This window comes from Cervus elaphus, chromosome 5 (genome assembly GCF_910594005.1).
Source record: "Cervus elaphus chromosome 5, mCerEla1.1, whole genome shotgun sequence".
In the NCBI taxonomy this organism is placed as follows: domain Eukaryota; kingdom Metazoa; phylum Chordata; class Mammalia; order Artiodactyla; family Cervidae; genus Cervus; species Cervus elaphus.
This window is the reverse complement of record NC_057819.1, coordinates 114837971-114860121: the sequence shown is the minus strand read 5'-3', so window position 1 is coordinate 114860121 and position 22151 is coordinate 114837971. Positions and strand designations below refer to the sequence as shown.

General features: G+C 53.7%; 3 protein-coding genes across 12 annotated transcripts in view; all 3 read right to left on the bottom strand.

Moving 5' to 3' along the window:
• Positions 1-494: 494 nt before the first annotated feature.
• On the bottom strand, positions 495-5410 carry HSD17B1 (hydroxysteroid 17-beta dehydrogenase 1). Of its 2 annotated transcripts, XM_043904654.1 has the most exons (6): positions 2314-5410; positions 2033-2200; positions 1712-1891; positions 1435-1528; positions 834-1011; positions 495-745 (listed from the first exon to the last, which is right to left on the bottom strand). In XM_043904654.1, exons 1-6 carry the CDS (start codon positions 2408-2410, stop codon positions 509-511), a joined length of 954 nt encoding a protein of 317 aa, XP_043760589.1. In that variant the 5' UTR covers positions 2411-5410; the 3' UTR covers positions 495-508. The 2 variants fall into 2 exon arrangements, with proteins under 2 accessions (XP_043760589.1, XP_043760588.1); XM_043904653.1 differs by having other exon boundaries at positions 495-1011.
• Positions 5411-5565: 155 nt separating this feature from the next.
• NAGLU (N-acetyl-alpha-glucosaminidase) lies at positions 5566-12571 on the bottom strand. The gene is made up of 6 exons (XM_043904652.1): positions 12105-12571; positions 11143-11290; positions 9761-9907; positions 9525-9610; positions 8163-8419; positions 5566-7000 (listed from the first exon to the last, which is right to left on the bottom strand). Exons 1-6 carry the CDS (start codon positions 12488-12490, stop codon positions 5796-5798), a joined length of 2229 nt encoding a protein of 742 aa, XP_043760587.1. The 5' UTR covers positions 12491-12571; the 3' UTR covers positions 5566-5795.
• Positions 12572-19346: 6775 nt separating this feature from the next.
• ATP6V0A1 (ATPase H+ transporting V0 subunit a1) overlaps positions 19347-22151 on the bottom strand; it is a 53019-nt gene continuing 50214 nt past the window's right edge. For all 9 annotated transcript variants that reach the window (XM_043904643.1, XM_043904646.1, XM_043904647.1 and 6 more), the window contains one exon: positions 19347-20877. In XM_043904643.1, coding sequence (XP_043760578.1) covers positions 20784-20877 — 94 coding nt within the window. In that variant the 3' untranslated portion in view covers positions 19347-20783. The remainder of the gene's footprint in view (positions 20878-22151) is intronic.

Here is a 22151-nt window from a genome sequence, read left to right as displayed (position 1 = left end):
TGGCTTGTCATTTCCTACTTCTGGAGATCTTCCTGACAGGGACCGAACCACTGTCTCCTGCATTAGCAGGCGGATTCTTTACCACTGCGCCACCTGGGAAGCCCCCACATAGGTATCATACCCATTTTTCAGGTAAGAAAAGAGACTCAGAGAGGGTAAGAACGTTGCCTAAGGTTCCGTGACTCTCAGGAGCCACGTCACAAGCCAACTCTCCCCTGCCAGGTCCACCTAACTCTGATGGCTGCAAACACCCCTAGGCCAAGAATACAGGGAATGCTCCCCCTGCTCTCCAGCGAACTTGAGGCCTGACCTGGAGCTAGCTCTTTCCCTTTCTGGGCCTCGGTTTCCGGAGTTATCACTCGGGCTAACACCGTCTTTCGGGATCATCCACCCACTGTGCGCACCCACGCAGGTGCAGCCCAGTCAAAGCCCCTTTCCGTTCCCTAAACGCACGCCATCCCCCGGGGCCGCAAAGGAGAGGGCGGGAGACAGCGGCGGATTAGGCCTTTTATTGAGGGGCGAGAGGAGCGCGGAGCTCAGATGCCCCCAGTTTACCAGCTTCGGCCTCCGCCCCGGCGCCGTCGGAGCCCTCGGCCGCCTTGTCGTGGAACGCTGACTGGTGCGCGGCGGCGACGTAGCTGGAGCCGCTGGGGTCGGAGACGCGCAGCTGCACCAGCGGCAGGAACCGTTCGGTAGTGAAGTAGCGCAGGGCCGGGCGCGGGGCGCGCAGCGCCTGGAGGAAGACCTGCAGCGGCGGGAGGAGGCGAGCTGGCCCGGGCTGGGCTGGGGAGCCCGGGGGCCGCCCCGCTCCCGCAGTCCCGCTCGGCGCTCACCTCTACCACCTCCTCCGGGTCCTGACCCGCCTCACGTATGACCCGCTCGCAGTGGCGACGGTAGCGGTAGAAGAGGTCGCGGGTCTCGGCGTCCGCGCGGTCCAGCATCCCGCCCAGGCCGCCCTCCAGCTTCTCGGGGAAGGGGGTGTGCACTGGGCCGCATTCGATGAGGCTCACGCTGCGGGCCGGAGAGCGGCGAGTGAGCGCGGGCTGATGCAAGCCCGGAAGGGAGAGCCAGAGCGGGGCTCGGGCGGCGAGCATTGAAAGCGGGCTTACAGTTGGAAAAGCGCCCCCACATCCTTTGGAGGGTGTGAGAGAGGCTCTGGCGTCAGAATGCCAACCTGGACGGATCACTTACAACGGTGTGACCTTGGGTCAGTCACCGAACCTCTCTGGGCCTGAGCTGCCCCATACCGACGCCTCAGCAGCAGGGTGGACAGGTGGAACGAGAGGACGCGTGCCGAGCGCCCCGTCCTGTGCCTGGCGCAATCCAACGGGAGCCGCACTGGGGAGAATGCCCGAGAGCGGTTCCAACAAGATGGGGTGCTGGGGTTCCCAAAGTCAGGGGTCAGGGGGCCCCCGGGGCAGGGCGGTGACTCACTGGACCCCGAAGGGCTGCAGCAGAATCGCCAGACTCTCGCACAAACCCTCGAGCGCGAACTTGCTGGCGCAGTAAACGGCGTTGAAGGGAAGCGCTGGGAGGGAGAGGAGTCCGCTGGGGCGCGTCCAGGAGGGGGTCCGCGGGGAGGGGCGCCGGAGGGGCCCGAGGCAGCCTCACCAGGCCCCCCCCCCCTTTTATTGGACACCCTCCTCCCCACCGCTCCGGCTGAGCCATCCCCGCCCCGCGCGCCTCTGGCCCTAGGCCGCGTTCCACTCACCCATCAGGCCGCCGACGCTCCCCGTCACCAATATGCGTCCCGACCGGCGGCGCTTCATGTCCAGCAGAAAGGCCTGCAGCATCCGCACGGTCCCCATTAGGTTCACGTCCAGCACGGCGTCCACGCTGCCCTCCTTGTGGGCCTCCAGCGGCCCCACCAGGCCCCGACCTGCGTTACACACTGCGGGGAGAGACCCGACCCCGCCGCCTCACGCACGGCCCTCCTTCCGGCCCGTCCCCTCGTGCTCCGTGGGCCTCGGGACATCTTGGTCTGGACACAGACTGAGGAAGGCTCTTGGGCTTGTTTTGCGGGGAGGCTCACCCAGCACGTCCACGCGGCCCTCCGTCACGCGTGCTTGGGCAGCGGCTATGGAATCTGCATCCCTCACGTCCAGCTGCAACGTCTCCAGGGAGCCGGGAGGGCACCCTCGGGACTGGGCGGCCTCCAGCAGTGGGCCCTGTGACGCCAGGTCCCTCATCGTGGCGTACACTGGAGATTCAGGGAGAGGACAAGGCTCTGAATTTCGGTCTTTCAGCCTTACTTAGGCCCCCTTAGGCCGGGAAGGAGTTGCTCCCATCTCTCCACCCCGTTCCATCAGGTACCTTTGAAGCTCTGGGACGGGTCGGACGCCAGTCGCAGGGCCAGATGTAGGCCAATGCCGGAGGAACAGCCGGTGATGAGTACCACGGTGCGGTCCATGGGGATGTGCGCAGGGAGAGATCCCGGCAAGGCTGGGCTCTAGTCTCCGAGGATGGATATCACCTGCTTCGCTCCGCCCCTGCCCTCCGAGGTCCCCACCCCTTTGTTATGTCTGCAGCACAATCTCAAGGCTGAGCCCTCCTGTGGGTCCCTGGCCTGCTCTCCTCAACCTACTCTAGGTCAAGGCAGAGAAGAGGGCCCCTGGCTTAGAAAGCCCCTTCTTTAAGCTGTTAGTCAGAGGAAGGGTGAAGTTTTGCAAACAGGAGGTATGAGCTCCCATGTGGGCGCCGAGTGCCCTGGGCAGATCTTGCCCTGGCAAGCCTCTGTACCACAGGGACAGTTTTTTGCCAAAGTTTCCGGCTGAGGTTGTGGAAGTGTTTTGGAAGGGCATTCTTGGTGGAAAGGTCAGGTGCATATATGTGTGCTCGGTTGCTCAGTGGTGTCCGACTCTTTGCCACCCTGTGGACTGTAGCCCGCCAGGCTCCTCTGTCCATGGAATTCTCCAGGAGTGGGTTGCGTTTCCTACTCCAGGGCATCTTCTTGACCCAGGGATCCAACCCATGTCTCTTCTGTCTCCTGCATTGGCAGATGGATTCTTTACCACTGCATCACCTGGAAAGCCTCAAAGATCAGGGGTTGATATTAAATCTGAGGAAGCTTGGTGGCTGAGTCAACCAGGAAGCAGCCTGATCTGGCTTTGACTGCTGAGGGCTGTGATCCAACCTTGGAGGAGGAACGGAGTGAACAGGCACCAATGAGTGAAGATGAGCTGATCAACTTAATAGATGGTGTTTTGAGAGACAAGAACATGACAGATACAGGAACTATACTGAGTGGCAAAAATCACTGCCATAGACATGATGTGGCCATGTGCTAGTTAGATGCTAGTGACCCATTCTAATGTGATGGAAGGCTTTTGGTAATGCAGAATAACCCACTTTCAAAACAATACCAAACAGGTATTTTGGTAAAAACCTGTAGCAGCATGTTACATTAGGGTGAGAAAAGAGAAATAAAAAAGCAGAGAAAGGGGACATATTGTAGTCTCCGAGTACTGTTAAATCTCTAACTGGGCAAGGGTCTGATCAAAGAGTTCTTTTAAGAATATTGGATACTTGGAGATGACCACTCAGAAACTGGACTGGAGAATGCTGCCAGGCTCTTGATTTTAATTTAAGCTACGTGTAAAGTATAACAAGCTTTTGTTAACCAGACACATTTTTTCAGTAACAGAAAGAATGGAATAAATGCCAGATATTTCCCCTGGGGATGTCCTGTCTCTTCAGGGAAATGTGGTCTGTATTCTGTAAGTTTTCCCCTGGCCTAAATTAAATGATTATTTGTTCCAGACAAAGGAGTATTTATTAGACTGTTTCAAAGTGACACCATCAGGGCTTCCTGGATGGCTCTGTGGTAAAGAATCCTCCTGCAGGGGACATGGGTTCAATCCCTCATCCAGGAAGATCACACATGCCTTGGAGCAGCTAAGCCCTGGAGCCACAACTACTGAGCTCATGTGCCCTAGAGTCCTGGCTCTGCAACGAGAGGTGAGTACGGTGAGAAGCCTGTGCATTGGAACTGGGGAATAACCCCCACTGACCGAAACTAGAGAAAAGGTCACGCAGCAATAGACCCAGCACAGCCAAAAAAGAAAAAGCTACACCATCAGAAAAATGTCAAATAGTTCAGCTACACACAGTCTCTTAAGAGTCTGTATGCCCTGGCACTTTAGAAATGATATGCCACTGATATAAGGGATTCACCTTTTCGGTTTTTCAATATTTTATCAATATAAAACCACTGCCACATCCTTTGGAATTCCCAGGTGGCTCAGTGTCTGCCAATGCAGGAGACGCAGGAGATGCGTGTTTGATCCTTGGGTAGAGAAGATCCACTGGAGGAGGAAATGGCAACCCACTCCAGTATTGTTGCCTGGAGAATCCCACGGACAGAGGAGCCTGGGGGGCTACGGTCCATGGGGTGGCAGATTTGGACTTGACTAAGCACGTCTGAGCACGCCATGTCCTTACATTTTCTTCTTCAACTAGGAGTGTTCTCAAATCTTCTCTGGTGGTCCAGTGGCTAAGACTCCTGCTTCCAATGCAGGGAGCCTGGGTTCAATCCCTGGTCAGGGAACTAGATTCCATATGCCACAACTAAGAGTTTGCATGCTATGACTAAAGACCTGAAGATCTATGAACTAAAGATTGAAGATCTTCTGTGTCACAACTAAGACCCAGCGCAGCCAAATAAATTTAAAACTTTTAAATTAAAATTTTATTTTAAGTATATGTAAATTTAAGTATATTTAAATTTATTTAAATTTTTAAAGTATTCTGTTTCTCATCATTAATAAATGTTTTAGCTTTCTAAATATTTGTATTTAACTGTTGCTTCTAAGGTTTTGTTTTTGCAGTTAGAAACTCTTAGGAATATAAAGACTATCCCTTTTGCTTGAAACAGCAGAACACTAGCCAGACTAGCCTAAGTGAAAAATGAAAAGATTCTTCACTAAGTACAGTGATTAACCTGATATAAGTTAGATTTGGAAGGAATGTTTTAATTACCTCTTCTAGCCTGAATACATGAATTCTTTCAGATCAGGAAAGACTAGACAAAGCAGCAGCAGCTGATTATAATTTGGTTTATGGCCTGTCAGAGTGCTGTGATAAGAAAGCTGAAATGATGGTTGAAGGGGATAAAAAGTTGCATAAAATTTGCTGTAAGCTATATAGAGGCTTGTTTTCTGAAGTATTCTTATAAGAAAATAAGTATTTGTAAAAATGGTTTCCGTCTCAAGTATTTGTGCAACTAGAGCTGAATTATATTCTATTCTTGTGATATTTCATTATTTTGAAAGATTTATATAATCAGTTCTGGATGTTTGACCAATAAAACTAAAAACAAAACACAGAAGAAGCCAAGGCAAGAGGGCAGGGAGACCTGACCTCATCAATGTTCATGCCACAGCCCCGAGTCCTCCCTGGCATCATGGCATTGACATTCTTGTTTTGTTTTGTTTTTTGCTGTGCCACATGGCATATGGGATCTTAGTTCCCTGACCAGGGATGGAACCTGCACCCCCTACAGTAGAAACAGGGAGTCTTAACCACTGGACCGCAAGGAAGTCCAGCACTGACATTCTGACACACCCATCCAAGTGATTTACCAGTTTATTAAGTTGTATTAAAATAGTGCTTTGATCCCAAATTTGGGATGTGGAGGAAGGCAGCTCAGCCCCTCCAGACAGTCCGCGCCTGCCCCATGGGCGTGAGTTCCTTCACTCAGGCCTGTGGCGCTCCTATGACGCCTGCCCAGCCCCAGGCCCTGGGAACCTGCCCAGGTTTGGAGTCTGGGGAGAAGGTGGCTTGAGGGTGGTGAGTTGTCAGAAGGAGCCAGCCCGGGGGTAATATTTGAGGAAGAGCTTCTTGGCCAGGTCCACCGTGTCTCCTTCAGGCTGGCTAGGATACCTCCTTGTGCCAAGGACAAAGGTCTGTTCGAGCTGGAAGGCGTTCCTGTCGAACTGATGCTGCTGGAAGGGGACACCCTGGACCAGGCTCTCCACCAGCGTCTCTGAGAAGAGCCGCCAGCGAGGGGCGTAGTAGTCAGCCACCAGTCCCGCCAGCTGCTTGTTGGCGTAGTCTAGGATGTTGCCTTCCGGCCCCCACAGGGTCAGCTGGTAGCGGCTGTTCTGCTCATAGAAATGGGCCTCAGTCTCACTGACCGCCGCCAGTCGGGCCTGCTCCAGCCAGCTGCCCAGCAGGAAGTGGCGGTCACTGGCCAGCACCTGGTCAAGGGCAGGCAGGAGTTCATAGGCCAGGATGCCGCCTGCCCTTGTCAGGGGAACCAGCTCCTTCTTCAGATAGGCGGTTCTCACCTCTTCGTAGTACAAGCTGACCAGCTCCTGGACTGCCTGGCGGGTCACGTCCACCAGGTCGTAGCGGAAGATCGGGCTGCTGGCCAGGGTGGGGGTGGCTGCCAGCAGTAGCCGCCAGGCTTCAAATACATCTGATCGGTTGTACCAGACGGTGGTGACCATCTGCAGGGATGGTCGCCGGACCAGCGGGCTATGATTGTGTCCCCGGCACTCCTCGCCCGAGCAGTTGTAGACACTCCGGAGCAACAGCCGCCACGCTGCCTCTGCATCCCCATGGGAGACCCCGTACCGCCGCGCTGCAAAGCTGGTCACCCAGGCCCCCAAATCGGCCACTGGGTCCTTTCGCCAGCCCAGCTCGGCCATGAGGGCGTAGACCACCTCGTTCTGGCCGATGCCCTCGGGGGCCATGCCCATGCCTACCATGGTGGAGTTGGGGAAACGGCGGGCGGTTGTGGGGCCTCGGTTCACAGACTCCAGGGCCCCGAACAGGCCGTGGTTGCCCCCGAAGTTATGCAGCATGCACCAGATGAAGGGCTGGCCCTGGAAGGAGGCCGTGCGGACGTACACGGGCTGGCTCTCAGCGAACAGGTCCAGAATGAGGAGGCGGCCACGGGGCACGGCCCCCAGCACAGCCGCCACCTGGGCGGGCCCCCAGAACTCAGGCTGGTGCTGGAAGAGCCAGCCTTGGAGCAGCCACACGGCGTCAGGGTCCACTGTGGTGGGGCAGAGGACAGGAGGGTGATGAGAGAGGGGACAGGGAGCATTCACCCCACTTTACAGAAGAAACAGAGCTCCAGAGAATGACTCTATCACACTCTATCATTTCCCTGTAAATCATCCCCCCCACCCCCATCATCGGGATAGTCCATCACACATACCCTTCCCCCTGGGACTACCAGTTGAGTACTGCAAAGCTTCAGGGAGCATTAGAATTACCCAGAGGCCTGGGCCCCAGCCCCCCTCATTCTGATTCAGGAGATGGGGGAGGTTGAGAACCTGCAGTCACCCTGGGGTGACGCTGCTGGTCCCAGACCACACTTGGAGCACTGCTGCTCAAGGAAGCCTGAGCCAATTCACCCCAATCTGCCCCTTCCCAGCTGACACAGAGGCCTCTCCAAGCCATTCCTGAGCTGGCCCTTCTCCTGCCCTCCCCTGTTAGTGACAGGGAGGAGTGCTGTGTTCATATTTGTGTGCCAGGAAGGGCACCTTATTGATTGGGGGCACATCTCTAACCTCTAGCCTACCAGCATGCAGATGTGTGCGTGTGTTAAGCCACTCAGTCATGTTCAACTCTTTGCAACCCTGTGGACTGTAGCCCTCCAGGCTCCTCTGTCCATGGAATTCTCCAGGCAAGAATACTGGAGAGGATATGCATGCCTTCCTCCAGGGGATCTTCCCAACCCATGGATTGAACCTGTATCTCTTGTGTCTCCTGCATTAGCAGGCAGGTTCTTTACCACTAGTGCCACCTGCGAAGCCCTCATCATGGACGTAGAGACCAAATAAAATATTTTCAATAGCCAGCACTTAATGACACTTTACTCTGGGCCGGGCATCAGTCTATTTATGAGCGAGCCCCTTTGGCAAATGAAGCAGCCAAGGCACTGGGAGGGAGGGAAGCTCTGCAAGTCTCGCAGGCAGGAAGTGGCAGGGCTGTCAAGGGAGCAGGGTATCCGCTCCGCGGCTCACCTCTCAACCACAGCATGACTAAATGAGATGATGTGTGTGTATAAGTGCTTGGGAAACGGTAAAGTGCTGTGTGTCATAGTGAGGTGTTATGATTCCCCATCCCTCCTCCCACCCCCCTGACCTCTGCCACCTCCATCTCAAGGGCCCGGGGGGGCTTCCCTTTCTCACCTCCCGCTGGCACCGTACCTGAGATCATGGCCTGGTAGACAGCAGCGGTGGCTGCAGCCAGGTAGGAGGGCTCCGAAGACGGGGGCTGCATCTCGTTGAAAGTGTCAGCCCCATAGATGTGGTCCGTGCCGAACTCTTTGGTCAGCTCCCGCAGGAAAAGGCTCCCCACAAGGGGGAAGAGGGGATCTTCTGGAGCCAGAAGGAAGGAGCAGGAGTAGGAGCAGTTGAAGTGTCCCCAGCTGCCCATCTGGGTGACATTGACCTGAGGGAACACCCTAGTGCCGGGGAGGGGGTGACAGTTGAGACATTTATCGGAGGCTGATGGAGTACCTTCCTCCAGCCTCTCTGACACCTGCAGTTCCGGGAGCCCTCATGCCTCTGGGCCTTTGCCCATGCTGTGCCCTGGGCCTGGAGCTCTCGCTTCCCCCTCTCCCTGCTGATGCATCTGGTTACTCCTTGACATCCTTTTCGTGTCCCCTGTCTGGAAAGCTTTGGCTCTCTCTCCTCCTCCCACAGAGAATGAGATGGTTGGATGGCATCACCAACCAATGGACATGAGTTTAAGCAAACTCCAGGAGATAGTGAAGGACAGGGAAGTCTGGTGTTCTGCAGTCCACAGGGTGGCAAAGGCTCGGACATAACTGAGGAACTGAACAACAACCACCCCCTCCCACTGGCTGAAACAAATGACACCACCTCTGCGCTGAGCCCTTGGTGCCCCTCCCTTCCCCAAGCAGAAGTGACCTTGATGGAGAATTGGGCCCACATCCATTTCTTATCACTGGGTTGTATGCCCTTGGCAACATGTCTCCCACCAGGAGCAGGGCCTCCATGCACCTTTGTGGCTGCATTCCCAGCCCCCAGCACAGGCCCAGAAAGTCTGACAAATGTTGACTGAATGTATGAATGAGGTTCTTGCCACTGAGATGGGAAGGCCAAGGAGTGGCCAGTAGGCCGGCAGCATGTGCTAAGCGCTGAGGGCAGTGGGAACCAAGCGCTTATGGGCCCAAGGGAGGTGGTAACCGATGCTGGGGGCCCCTGGCAAGGCTTTCTAGAGGAGATGAGGCCTCAGTTGGGCCTTGAAGAAATTGACCAGCTACAGGAGAGGATGGGTGTATAGCACAGAGGAGCAGAGGAGCACCCCTACCATCACTAAGAGCTGCCATTTGCTAAGACTCTGTGCCAAGCCATACATATATTTTACAAGTGAGGAAACTGAGGCCCAGAGCAGTCAAGGTCACATGGCTAGTCAGTGACAGAACCAGGAATCAAGCCCAGGCCTACATCCAGAGCTTGAGTTTTTCTTTAAATTGTGTCTTGCAGGGGAACATATATTCTCTCTCTGAGCTGAATGGGGAGGGGGGGAGGGCGGGACATCACCTGGTGAGAGCCTTGGGGACATGCCCTGCAAACGCCGGCAGCACAGGGATCATACCAAACGAGCGCATCCGGTCAAGGATCCGATGCTGGGAGGAACAGAAGGGGTGGTGGTGAGCATGACCCCCCCTCAGGGGGAGGTCTCCTCTCTCCCAAGGCACACAGAGTCCCCCTGCTCCCACCCCAGACCTGTGACTATCCAAAATCAATTCTGCCCCTTCCATTCCCCATCCTTTTACCTGCAGGTAAAGCTGCTTGAGGTGCCAGGAGGGGGGCAGGGGGCCACTCCAGGTGTGCAAGTTGCCCATGCGCCCCCAGGCCAGGAAGGCAGGACCAGTGAAGTATTCGTCGATCTCTGTCTGGGTCAGACCCAAGGCCAGATACACCTGAGGAGGAGGGCAAGCCCCACACATATAAACCACTCATCTCTAGTCACTGATTCATTCACTCAACAAACACACATCCATCTCTTCTCTGTGCCCTAGAGTTCCTAAGACAAGCTCTGATCCCTGCCTGCAAGGAGCCCACAGTCCAGAAGAAACAGATCAGTGAGCAGGTGAGTTTGCGAATGTCACTCTTGGTGCATAGGTGGGATAAGGCACAAAGGGGTTCTCCCTCAAATGGGGAAGGGGCTTAGAAGGCTTCATGGAGCAAGCAGGGCTAGCATGATGGGTGAGGGCAGCTCTGCAAGGAGCTTAAGCAGCCCCAGGTGCAGCCAGAGCTCTTGGGGCTCAGGCATGGAAGCTCCCAGGCTGGGCAGAGCCCGATGGTAACAGGGAACTCCTGGGTGTGTTCAAAGTTGAAGGTCTCCCCTAGATTCACATTTCAGAAATGACACTCTGGTACAACTCTGAGAGCCAGGAGTCTTGTTTTGAAAGGAAACTATTTCTTAGAGAGCTCTCTAAGCACTAACGACCAGGAGGTCACTAAAGAAGTGTAATTTATGCATGTCTCAGCCGGCATGGAATCTGACCTTTTAATCTGATTAACTCATCCAAAAGGCCTCCTAGAAACTCAAGATACTTATCAGGCCCTTACCCTAAAATAACTTGCAATTAATGTCTGTCAGTCACAATTCTCATCAGGCAACTTCTAACAGTCTCATGGCTTCAAAAAAAAAAAAAAAAAGCCCCTACTTCTCTTTCTCAGAGCATTCTTTCAAGTATCTGAGCCTGTTTCCCAAATGGCAATTAGTAAAGTCTCCCAAATAAACTCTTCTTATATGCAGCCTCTTGCATTATTTCTTGGTTGATGCTCTTCAGAGGCTGTGGTGGGCAGGTGACCAAGGAGAGGGGATTGAGAGCCTGAACTGGGGCCATGAAGAAGGATGGAGAGGAAGAGGACAAGAGAGAGCAAGAGCTGCTAATGAAACAGAATCCAGAGAAGAAGCTGACTAACCCACGCTGGGGTGGGGAGACAGGGAAACCTGGCTTCTTAATGTTTACAGGGGGTGCTGGGGTCCAGCCCTGGGGAAGTGCTCCCACGTGTGTGTCTCAACCATTGAAGCTGGGAGGCTGGAGCCATCACTCGTGCTACCAACACTTCTGGAGCCCTAGTCTCTGTGCCAGATACTGAGCTGATGCGGGGGAGGCAGGATACCTGGGGTGTGGTGGGCACCCACCCGCTGCCAGATGGCCTCCTGGCCGCTCCAGGCCAGCGCCAGGTTGATTCCATTCAGCGCCATCCAGTCGATCTCCCGCTCCCAGCGGGCCCAGTCCCACCACAGGAAGGAGTAGCTTTGTGTGCACACATTCTGGTAATAGCGGTACCTGCAGGCAGGGGCAGGAGCTGGGGCATGGCCCTAGGGGCAAAGAGGAGGTCTCTCAGCCCTGAGGGTCCATAATTGGGGGAAGAACTGGGGGAGCAGTCTGCTCTGCCACTCCAGATGGAGCCCAGAGAGGAGTGGCTCCGGGTGTGGCCCCTAGTCTACTGCGTCACTCCAGGATCCAACCCAGGTGGAGCAGAGACTCTGAGGCTTGAGCTTCCGAGGTGTCCATCCACCTATCCCCAGCACTCAGCTCTCTAGCCTCCCATATATCTGAGAGGGCACATTCCATCTTCATTCCTACTTTGGGTACAGTGTGCCCCTGTCCTGTAAGGCGGATCCCTCTCCCCACAGTCTAATGGGGAGACAGCTGTGTGAATCCATCATCTCAGGACACTGGGGCAAGCCCTCGAGCAGAGGACTGTGCCAGGCTGGGTGTCACTCCTCAGGGAGCATCTTCGAATAGAGGGTAGGGTAGGAACGGAACGGCATTTACTGCTCACCGATTGTGCACCACAAATTCTACACCCCGCACCGTGCAAATCATCACAATTAGAACGGCACCACCACGGTAGAGGTCATTGTTTCCACTTTTCCATTGTTTCCCGCTGAGGCTCAGAGAGGCCAAGTGACTTGATCAAGGATACTCAGCTTTTAGAATCAGAGCTGGGGTCTGAGGCCAGTGCTGGCTAGCCGCCGGGCGCTGGGGCGAGGCGGGGACTTCCGCCCGAGTTTGCGCCCCTAGTGGGGGGAGGGGGGGGGGAACGGGGGCAGCGGGAGCTGCAGGGGAGCCGACAGGCGGGGTCCGGCCGCGGTACCTGTTGGGTGTGGCCTCGGTCAGCTCCTCCGGCACAGCGGGCAGGGGCTGCGGTAAGCGCAGCTGAGAGCCCGACCAGGCCACGTGGCAGCCGCAGAAGTCGCGCAGGTATCGGTGGAGCCCCGCGGCGGCGGCCACGCCCGTGGAGCCGAGCACCTGCACCCGCGCCCCGGCACCGCCGCCGCTCAGGCGGTAGGTGTCCAGGCCGGACTCGGCCGCCAGGGAGCGCTCCACCGACACCGAGAAGGCGGCCGCTGGCCCGGGCCCCAGAAGCCGGACTAGCAGCTCCCGCACGGCGGCCGCCTCTCGGGCCTCGTCCCCGGTCGAACCTCCAGCCATGAGGAGGAGCAGGATCCCCAGGGCCGCGGTCACCCCCATGGCCTCCATGATCCAGCGGTCCTCAGCCCGGCTGTGGCCCCGCGGGGCACCCACAGGGACTCCGGACGGGTCGGGACCAGGGGCGGGACGGCCCTGCCCAATCAGCTGCGGGCCTCAGGTCACGTGGAACTGAAGGTAAAGCACCCGCCGGCGGCCGGGAGACCCAGCTTCCGGGCCCCGCACCAGCTTCTTGTGGGTGTTTTCCGACCACACTTGGTCCAAGAGCGCGTGACTCTAATGATTTCAGAAGCCCAGGACCGGATGTGACTGGCAGCCCTTCACAAGCGCCTTTGTGTATAATGTGCTTTCACGTACAAATCACTTTCCTTTCATCCATCCTACCATTTGGTAAATATTTGACATTGATTTTGTACCAGACACTACCACCCCTCTCCTGGGGAGACCTACAAACCAAGTACTTATATAAACAAAGATTTATATTATACAGTTGATCCTTGAACTGTGCGCGTGTGTTAGGAGTGCTGACCCCGCTGGCAGTCAAGATAAAACTTTACAGTCAGCCCTCCCGCGGTCCCGGGTACTACACCCGCAGATCATGTAGTACTGTAACTCGTATTTATGGGAAAACATCCCTGTGTAAGTGGACCTGCGCAGTTCAAATGGGTGTTGTTCCAGGGTCCACTGTAGTGATTCCGTGCTGGGTACCCAGCCAAAGGCTTCCAAACGGACGTGACATTTAATCTGAATTAAATCGGGATTGACTAGGAGAAGACGGAGGGGAAGACCATTCCTCGAAGGAAAAAAATGCATGTCTGAATACCCAGGAAGGGTAAGGAAAGAGGTGAGCAGGTTTGAGGAACTAAAAGGTCAGGACGTTGGAGGACGGATGTGCCATGAGAGCCTGGGCTGAGCGAGGAGCCGGGCCTAGTGGGTGTGTCGAGGGCTCTCATGTGATCCGTAAGTGGTAGCAGCTGCTGAACAAGACGGGAGTTATCTTTTTTTTTTTTTTTTAACTTCTCATTTTATACTGGAATATGGCCAATTAACAATGTTGTGAGTTTTAGGCACACAGCAAGGGACTCAGTGATACATATACATGTATCCATTTCCCCCCAAACTCCCCTCCATTCCAGCCTGCCACATAACATTGAGCAGAGTTCCCTGTGCTATATAGTAGGTCCTTATTGGTTATTCATTTTAAGTATAGCAGTGTGTACACGTCCATCCCAAACTCCCTAACTAATCTGTCCCCCCATCCTTCCTTCCTGGCAACCATAATTTTGTTCTCTGTGACTCTGTTTCTGTTTTGTAAATAATTTCATTTGTATAATTTCTTTTAGAGTCTGCATATAAGGGATGTCATATGATATTTCTCCTTCTCTGTCTGACTCACTTCACTCAGTATGACAGTCTCTAGGTCAATCCATGTTGTTACAAATGGCATTATTTCATTCTCTTTAATGACTGAGTATTATTCCACTGTGTATATGTACAACATCATCTTTATCCATTCCTGTCAATGGACATTAGGCTGCTTCTGTGTCTTGGCTATTGCAAGCAGTGCTGCAATGATCACTGGGGTGCATGTATCCTTTTGGACCATGTTTTCTCTGGACATATGCCCAGGAGTGGGATTGCAGGGTTCCACGGTAGCTCAACTTTTAGTTTTTTAGGAACTTCCATACAGTTCTCCACAGTGGCTGCACCAATTTACATTCCCACCAACAGTGTAGGAGGGTTTCCTTCTCTAGGACGGGAATTATCTTCATCTTACATACTGGGAAACTGAGGGTCAGAGAAAGGAAGTAATTTTGAGAAGATCAATGACAAGTAGGACAGCAGGACTAGGACTAGAACCAGGAAGTCTTAAGTCTCTGATGAGTGTTCTTGCCACCATCCCCTGAGAGGTGCAACGTTTCATGCTGCTTACCGGCAGGGAGGGGTTGAGTAGGGCTTTGTGGTGGCCAGGAGTGGTGGGCCCTTTAGAAAGACTGCACTTTCTAAAAGGATCCTGAGCCCTTTTGGAGGCAGATGTAGCTTTTACCAGATTGTCAGGCCTGAGTGCAGCTGCTTAGAGACAGGAAAGGGGTCAGAGGAGGGTTGCCAACTCAGGACATCCAGCGGGAATGTGGGAATCCACTGAGCCTACTCTGCCCCCTGCCCCCAGGTTCAGACTCAAGCTTTGGTGCCCACGGCCTTGTTCCTGGCTCAGTGGGCAGCAAGTGCAGGAGGTACAGCCCTGTTCCATTCCACTCAGTTCCTAGTATCGGAGGCTTTTCAGCTTTTTCTGGAAAGAAGCTCCTTGACCTGCCCAGAGAGATGGGCCCTCGTGGAGCTATAGCTTGTAGCCCCCCAGGCCCCTCTCCACTCCAAAACCCCCTCCAAACACTTCTTGCTCCAGGTGAGATTCATCAGACTCTCCTCCAAGGACCTATTTTTAGCAGCACTCTGGGTCTCAGGGAATGCACTGCTTAGGGGAACTGAGCTGCAGGTGCACTGTCAGGCACAGGTTACCTCTCTGTGGGGCCTTCATGCAGAATGGCAGATGGTTGCTGGCAGGGACAGCAGGTTGGGGACACCATTCCGGAGGTTGGTAGCACATTCACAGCCTGAGCTCATGAGATGTGTGGCAGGAGCCTCACCGATTAGTCTGGTGCGTCACACTGTCTTTCTCATCTTCCCTGCCAAGCGGGAACTCTTTGAGGACAGTAGAGGGCTGGCTGAAGAAATTAAGGTGCATTGATAGGATGAAATATCATTTGCATTTTTAAAAAGTGAGGAAGATGTATTGGTGCTGATTTGGAATGTTCTGCAAAGTACATATATATTTTTTCAAAAGGTCAAATCACTGGATATAGTACATCCCGCCTTTTTTTTCTTTAAATGCTATGTAAAAAGTGCTTACCTTGTGTAGGGTAATGGGGTAGAAAACTATTTCTGGCCATGCTGGGTCTTCGTGGCTGTGTGGGGCTTTCTGTAGTTGTGGCAAGCAGGAACTGTTTTCTAGCTGTGGTGTGCAGGCTTCTCATTGTGATGGCTTCTCTTGTGGCAGAGCATGAGCTAAGGAGTGTGGGATCAGTAACCATGGTGCACAGACTTAGTTGCCCTGAGGCATGTGGAATCCATGTGCCCTGCATTAGCAGGTGGATTCATTACCACTGGACCACCAGGGAAGCCTGGAAGACTTAATTTTACATTAGGCCCTTTTGTACGGTTTGAGAAGCCACTGCAATGAGAAGTCTGCAGTCTCCTTTCTCCTGGGTCCTGGTGTGCACAAGGTTCTGTTTGTGCCCTCCAAGAGTCTGTTTCCCCAGTCCTGTTTAAGTTCTGGCAGCTCTATGGTGGGGTTAATGGCGACCTCCTCCAAGAGGGCTTATGCTATTGGGGAAACAATGGAAACAGTGACAGACTTTATTTTTGGGGGCTCCAAAATCACTTCAGGTAGTGATTGCAGCCATGAAATTAAAAGATGCTTGCTCCTTGGAAGAAAAGTTATGACCAACCTAGACAGCATATTAAGAAGCAGAGACATTACTTTGCCAACAAAGGTCTGTCTATTCAAAGCTATGGTTTTTCCGGGAGTCATGTATGGATGTGAGAGTTGGACTATACAGAAAGCTGAGTGCTGAAGAATTGATGCTTTTGAACTGTGGTGTTAGAGAAGATTCTTGAGAGTCCCTTGGACTGCAAGGAGATCCAAGCAGTCCATCCTAAAGGAAATCAGTCCTGAATATTCACTGGAAAGACTGATGCTGAAGCTGAAACTCCAATACTTTGGCCACCTGCTGCAAAGAGCTGACTCATTGGAATGAACTGAATGGTTTGATCCTTTTACCACGTGACACATTTCATTGCTTTTGCAATTACTGTGTGTGAAACAAATTGTCCATGCTCTCCACTGCTATATTATCTCTTTCATTCCTGCCAGCCTGCCCTCTGCCTGTGTACCCTCCAGATTGCTTGGCCCTCTGCCCTGCCAAGCCAGTTCCCTACCTGTCACAACCCCACTAGGATCCCACCTGCCTTACCTATAAGAAGGAATGAGTCCTTCCCTGTCTGGCCACCAGGGAGCAGCCCATGCCTAGGCCTTGCCTTTGGAAGGCTGGAGAGAGGAGCTCCAACGCCTTGTCCACCCCATGCTCCTGGGCAGAAAGAGGTGCCTTCCTGCCCAGGTCTTCACTGAGGGACAGGAAAAAGAGACGGGTCCTGAAGATGGTGATGGAATTGTCCCCTATCTTTATAACATCGAGCAGGCCCAAAGCCACCCTCTCCACACTGTTCTAGGACCTCAAGAGGACATTCCCTGATGGGGGCACAGACGCACTCAGCAGATGTCTGGGGTCCAGGGATTCCACAAGAAGGTGAATCAGGGTAAAGGTCTAGACTTAAAAATAGGAGCAATGGAATTCCCTGGGGTACAATGGTTAGGACTAAGACCCCACAAGCCAAGGGACCAAAGGAGACAACAACAACAAAAAAAGAGCAACAGAACCACCGTTCCCCACCCCCACCCCAGGGCTCCTGGGAATTCCTACTCTATCAGGGTTCAGTTCTATTTCATCCCATCTTTAGCTGGCTGGGCTGGGATCAGCCCAAGGGCACTAGATCCTAAATCCTTAGCTAGTGACCCACTGACCCAGATCTTTTGGGGGGAATTTCTTCCTGGGGAAGTTCCCGCTTCCTAGCCCCACTTTATTGATCTTTTCAGAAAGTTTATCAGTTTAAACTCAAGTGTTTTTTTTTTTAGTATATCCACAGTTGTGCAACCGTCACCATAATCTAATCTAAATATCATCATCCTCCCCAAAGAAACCCTGCCTGCAATGCCACCCAGCAGCGGGTACTGGGCAATCACCAATCTACATCATCTCTGTAGATCTGCCCTTTCTAGACATTGCACATAAATGGAGTCATACATTATGTGGCCTTATGTCTGACTCTGAGGTCCATTCATGTAGCATGTATCAATGTTGTTCCTTTTTATTGTAGAATACCCACTGGAGAGATATACTACCTTTTGTTTATCCATTCACCAGCTAATAAACATTTGGATCATTTCCATTTGGGATATTATGAATAATGCCACTATGAATGCATGTGCACAAGTCTGTGTAGACATTTTTTTATTTTCCTTGAGTAGATACCTAGAACTCAAATTTCTGGGTCCTAACTTAACCCTACATTTAACATTTTGAGAAACTGCCAGGCTGCTTTCCAAGGCAGCTGCACCATTTTGTTTCCACCAGCAGGGGATGGGGCTTTCAGTTTCCCCACAACCTTGTCAACACTTGTAATTGTCTTTTTAAAATTATAGCCTTTTTAGGGGGTGTGAGGTCTCGAGATTTTGATTTGCATTTTCCTAATGACTTATTATGTCAAGTATCTCTTCATGGACTTATTTGCCTCATGTTTTTTTTTTTGAGAAATGTGTATTCAAATTCTTTGCACTTTTTTAAGACTGAGTCTTTGTCTCTATCACTGAGTTGTGAAAGTCCTACATATATTCTAGATATAAGTCCCTTATTAGAGATATGCTTTGCAAATATTTTCTCCCAGCATGAGGGTTGCCTTGATCCTGTCCTTCAAAGCACAAATGTTTTTTAATTTTTGCTAAAACCCAACTTATCTTTTATCTTCTTTTTATCATTTGTGCTTCTAATGCCATTTCTAAAAACCACTGCCTAACCCAGGGTCAGGAAGATGTACCCCTATGATTTCCTCTAAAATTTCTCTTACATTTAGGTCGAGGATCCATTTTGAGTTAATTTTTGTATATGGTGAGTCACAGTCCAAATTTGTCATGTGTGGATAGTATTCTAGCCTGGAGATACAGTCCATGGGGGTCGCAAAGAGTCGGACACTACTGAGCGACTTTCACTTTCACCCAGCTGTACTAACACCCACTGTTGAAAGGACTGTTCTTTATCCATTGAATTATCTTGGTCCCTGTGTGGAAAAGCAGCTGACTATACCTGTTTGTTTCTGAACTCTCAATTCTATTCCATTAATTCCAAGTATCTATTCTCACTAGGCCTCCCTCCCTCTTTGAGTCAGTAACAGAGCAGAGGTTAAAAGAGCTCATTTACCTGAATGGTCCCTCTCAACTTTCTGAGGAGCGGATGCTGGGTGTTGTGCCCAGGCCTATTCCAGGGCAGGTGGCTTGTCAGGGAGGAGAGGGTTTGAGGAGCATGGCACGAACAGGGTGTTCCTGCCCCTCCTGGAGCAGCAGTAGTTGTCAACCTGGTGCTCACATTCCTGGGCAGCCCCTCCCCTGGAGCTTTGAGGAGGGAGGAATGGAGAGGGCGGGCTGAGAAAGAATGTGGTCGCCTTACATGGCCTAAGGCCGTGAGGAGGGAGAAGACGCCCGCCCTGCCCACCCCGCCAGCTGGGACAGCCTGTTGGCCCTTGGGCTGCCTGCCTCAGCACCTCGAATTCTCCAGCTGCCCTGAAGAACCAACCCCCGCCCCCGGCAGAGTTCCACCTATACCAAGGCCAAAGGCAATCAGGGCTCAAAATAGCCAGGCGGCTGAGCCCTGGAGAGCATGCTTGTAGCAGAGGGAGAGAAGGGTGGCAGATGCCCAGGCCCCTGCTTCCCCCGGCTGTTTGGGTGTGCGGTGCAAAGGGGGTGGTGATGGGACCCCAATCCCCTCCCCCACATGGGTGGTGTCTGCAAAGCTGCCTTGGCTCAGGGTGGATGGGATCGGGGAGTGAGAAGGCCCCTGGGAAACTTGAGATAAGGTGAGAATTTCACAAACTGCCTGGCCAGGGCCACCGCAGCTGTGGCCTTTGATCACAGAAAAAGGCAGCAATGCTGGCAAGGGGAGTGGGGGGGTAAGATACTAGATGGGCTCAAGAGGGCTGAGTGACACGGGCGCTGCGGGCATGCAGACGGCAGCCTCACTCATAGAGCCAAACACACTTTATTCAACACAGGAATGTTTGAACAGGAGGACCTCGGCAGGATTCCTGATAAAGAACTCTGCTTCCAACCCCCTTGTCCACAGAGCAAAGGTCATCATGTAAACCACAGGGGCCACACAGGAGGGGCTCTGCACACGGGCTGGGTCAGGTCACACTGGCTGGCGTGGGGTGAAGCTGGGGTGGGGCAGATAGCCTGGGGAGTCACTGAGCAGCTCCCTTAGACAAGTCGGGGGGCTGACCAATTTAGGGGGTCCTCTCGACCACTGAAGGTCTGTGGATCAATTTAGCTGAAGCGGCCAGGGCTGCCGTGCCAACACATGATTAGAAAAGGCCCCAAGATCCGCCTCCTGCTGTGGGGGTGACAGGGGAAGTAGTGCTCAGGGCCAAGCCGCGCTCAGAGCCACATGCACTGGCAGCCCTGCCGGTTGCCTCCAATCAGCAAATGGTAAATGACATCGACCTTCCCGCCCAGGACCCACTCACTCGATGTGGGGTCGTCACGGAGGTAGGGAGGGGCACTGGTGGGCAGAGCAGGCAGAAACGCCTTTATGACTACAGTTCTGAGACTCGTAACTGGGGGTGGGCAAGGTCTCCCATCCGCACCAGGAACCTCTGCGCAGAGGGCGTGCTTGTGGCAGGGCTCAAGCATGGCCTGAGACTCAGCCAACCAAGGGAGCCAGTCAGGACCTCTGTCTGGGGTCCTCCCAGCTGTGCAGGTTATGCTGGGTGCTAAAAGGGGGTTCTGGGAGGGAGGAGGAAAAGGTGTGAGTTTAGGGTGAGCTTAGGAAGGTGGTGTGGGGTATCTGCGGACACTCCGGGCTAACAGGGAGAAGCCACGCTTGCTGGCGCAGTTGGGTTGAGCTGAATTCCTGATGAACAAGCACTGAAGATCAGAGGGGGTGGGTGGAGGACAAAAACACCATCTCCCTGGACCCCTCGCTGATAATCTAAGAGTGGGGAGTGTTAAAGAGCACCCCACCCCCAGCCAGGAAAGGGAATGGCAGGAGCAGGGGCTCAAAATCTGGGTGTGGACAGTGGAGGGCCCCCCTCCAAGTGCTCTTGGCTCTCCTGTAAATGAACAAACAGGTTCACCACCAGGGGGCAAAGAAAAAGTGAGACAGAGGCCGGGAGGGCAGGGCGGGTGCCCAGGGTGAGTGGGTGTGAGTGACAATCAGGGCGCGGCTTCTCTAGAATACCACTACACTACCACACACCAGCTGCGGGTGGCAGGGGACCAGGGGGAGCTGGGGGACCAGGGGGAGCTGGATTGAGCTAAATGCCTCACAGGTGGCTTGGGGGAGGGGATGGGGATGACACAGGAGTCCTGATATCCAGGGATCACAACCAGCAGGCAAGCGGAGCACAGCTAACCACCGTGGCGGGGAGCAGAGGGCAGCTGGGCACACAGCCCCCTGGGGGCTCAGTCATCAAACTTCCCTTCCCGGATGTGCTCAAAGGAGAAAGGCAGAAACTTGAAGCCAGTCCCGCTGTAGAACTTGTTCTGGAACTCCACCCTGGAGAATGGGAAGAGGAGAGTGGTCATTCCACAAAAACTTTGGGACTCTACAGAAAGATGTCCCGGCCCCAAGTTCCTCAAGCCCCCTGCTGCCCACGAAGCCCAGACCCCAGCCTGCTTCCAGCCCGAGATGCCCAGGGCCTGCCCTCAGCAAGGGCGCACCACACCAATGCATTGATTTGGTCTCAGTTCCTGCTTTGTCCCGCTCAGAGGAAAATGTGTATATGCCAAACTCTGCAGAAAGCTGGGTGCAGAAAACCTTCGGTTGGCCTGAGCCTCTAACAGTGATGGGGAAGAGTCCCCCAGCACCCGCTCCTGGCAGGGCCCGGTGTGGACCTCCAATGGAAGTGTCCCAAGTGAAGTGGTGTGAACTTGTGTAAGGAACCCTGGCAGGGACCACTGTTCTCTTGTTTGTATCTCTTCTCAGGGGAGGAAGGAGAAGCAAGGGTTGCGAGTCAACAGTGAAGGCTTTTGATTTAGGGGAGGAAATTCCCAGGAAAGGGGGAAGTTAGGAGGGGAAGTCTTCTCAAAGCAATGGCAAAAATATTCTCCAACTGCAAAAACATCTGAGAAAGAATTCTTCTCTTGGGGACTGAAAGGAAAAACAGCTTTAGCTCCCTTCCCCAGCAGCTCAGCATCCATCCCTGATGGTCTCCCTGGGCACTTCGAGCTCTGAGGGGGCAGGAAGGCGTCCACGCCTGGAAGCAGGGCCCGGCTGCAAGCTCGCCCTGGATGGCCGCCCAGCAACCAAATCACCACCAAATATGGGCAGAAAAATGCGTGATTCACAGGATAAAAAAGCCAAGGAGAGCTGCCCTGAGGAATAGTTTCCACTCAATGCTGTGTGACCCTTGTGGCCTGGATCCCTGCAGCAGCGGGCCGCATGGGGCTGAGGCAGGCTGTGGGCAGCGGGCACCAAGACACTCTCCATCTTCCTGCCTCTCATTCAGCCTTCCGCCAGGGCATTCTCCCTCCAAGCAGGAAATCAGTGAAAAGGAGGTGGGAAGGGGGCTGTCTGCGGTGGTCCCAAGAGGTCCTCAGAGGCCCCTCAGCCCTGGGGCACTGGCCGAGGATACCAACTGCAGAGCCGCCAACTCCATCCCCTGGGGAGAGGAGGGGAACAGGGTTTTCTGTGTGAACACAAGAAGAGGCAGCCCTTCTCCCTGATCCCACATTCCAGGGGCTACGCCAAGGTCCCCAGAGCCTCCTGACCCCTGGAGGAGTCCGGTCAGTGCCTCAGCCATGTCCCCTCAGAGAGCATAGGATCCAGGA

Coding starts and splice junctions, on each gene's coding strand:
- HSD17B1 (XM_043904653.1), bottom strand. CDS start 2,410: ATGGACCGCACCGTGGTACTCATCACCGGCTGTTCCTCCGGCATTGGC. Junction 2,201..2,313: donor CCCGTCCCAGAGCTTCAAAG/GTACCTGATGGA, acceptor CTGAATCTCCAG/TGTACGCCACGATGAGGGAC. Junction 1,529..1,711: donor GAGCGTCGGCGGCCTGATGG/GTGAGTGGAACG, acceptor TCTCCCTCCCAG/CGCTTCCCTTCAACGCCGTT.
- NAGLU (XM_043904652.1), bottom strand. CDS start 12,490: ATGGAGGCCATGGGGGTGACCGCGGCCCTGGGGATCCTGCTCCTCCTC. Junction 9,908..11,142: donor AGGAGGCCATCTGGCAGCGG/GTGGGTGCCCAC, acceptor CCTCCTCCTCAG/GTGTATCTGGCCTTGGGTCT. Junction 7,001..8,162: donor CTACCAGGCCATGATCTCAG/GTACGGTGCCAG, acceptor GCCCCACCACAG/TGGACCCTGACGCCGTGTGG.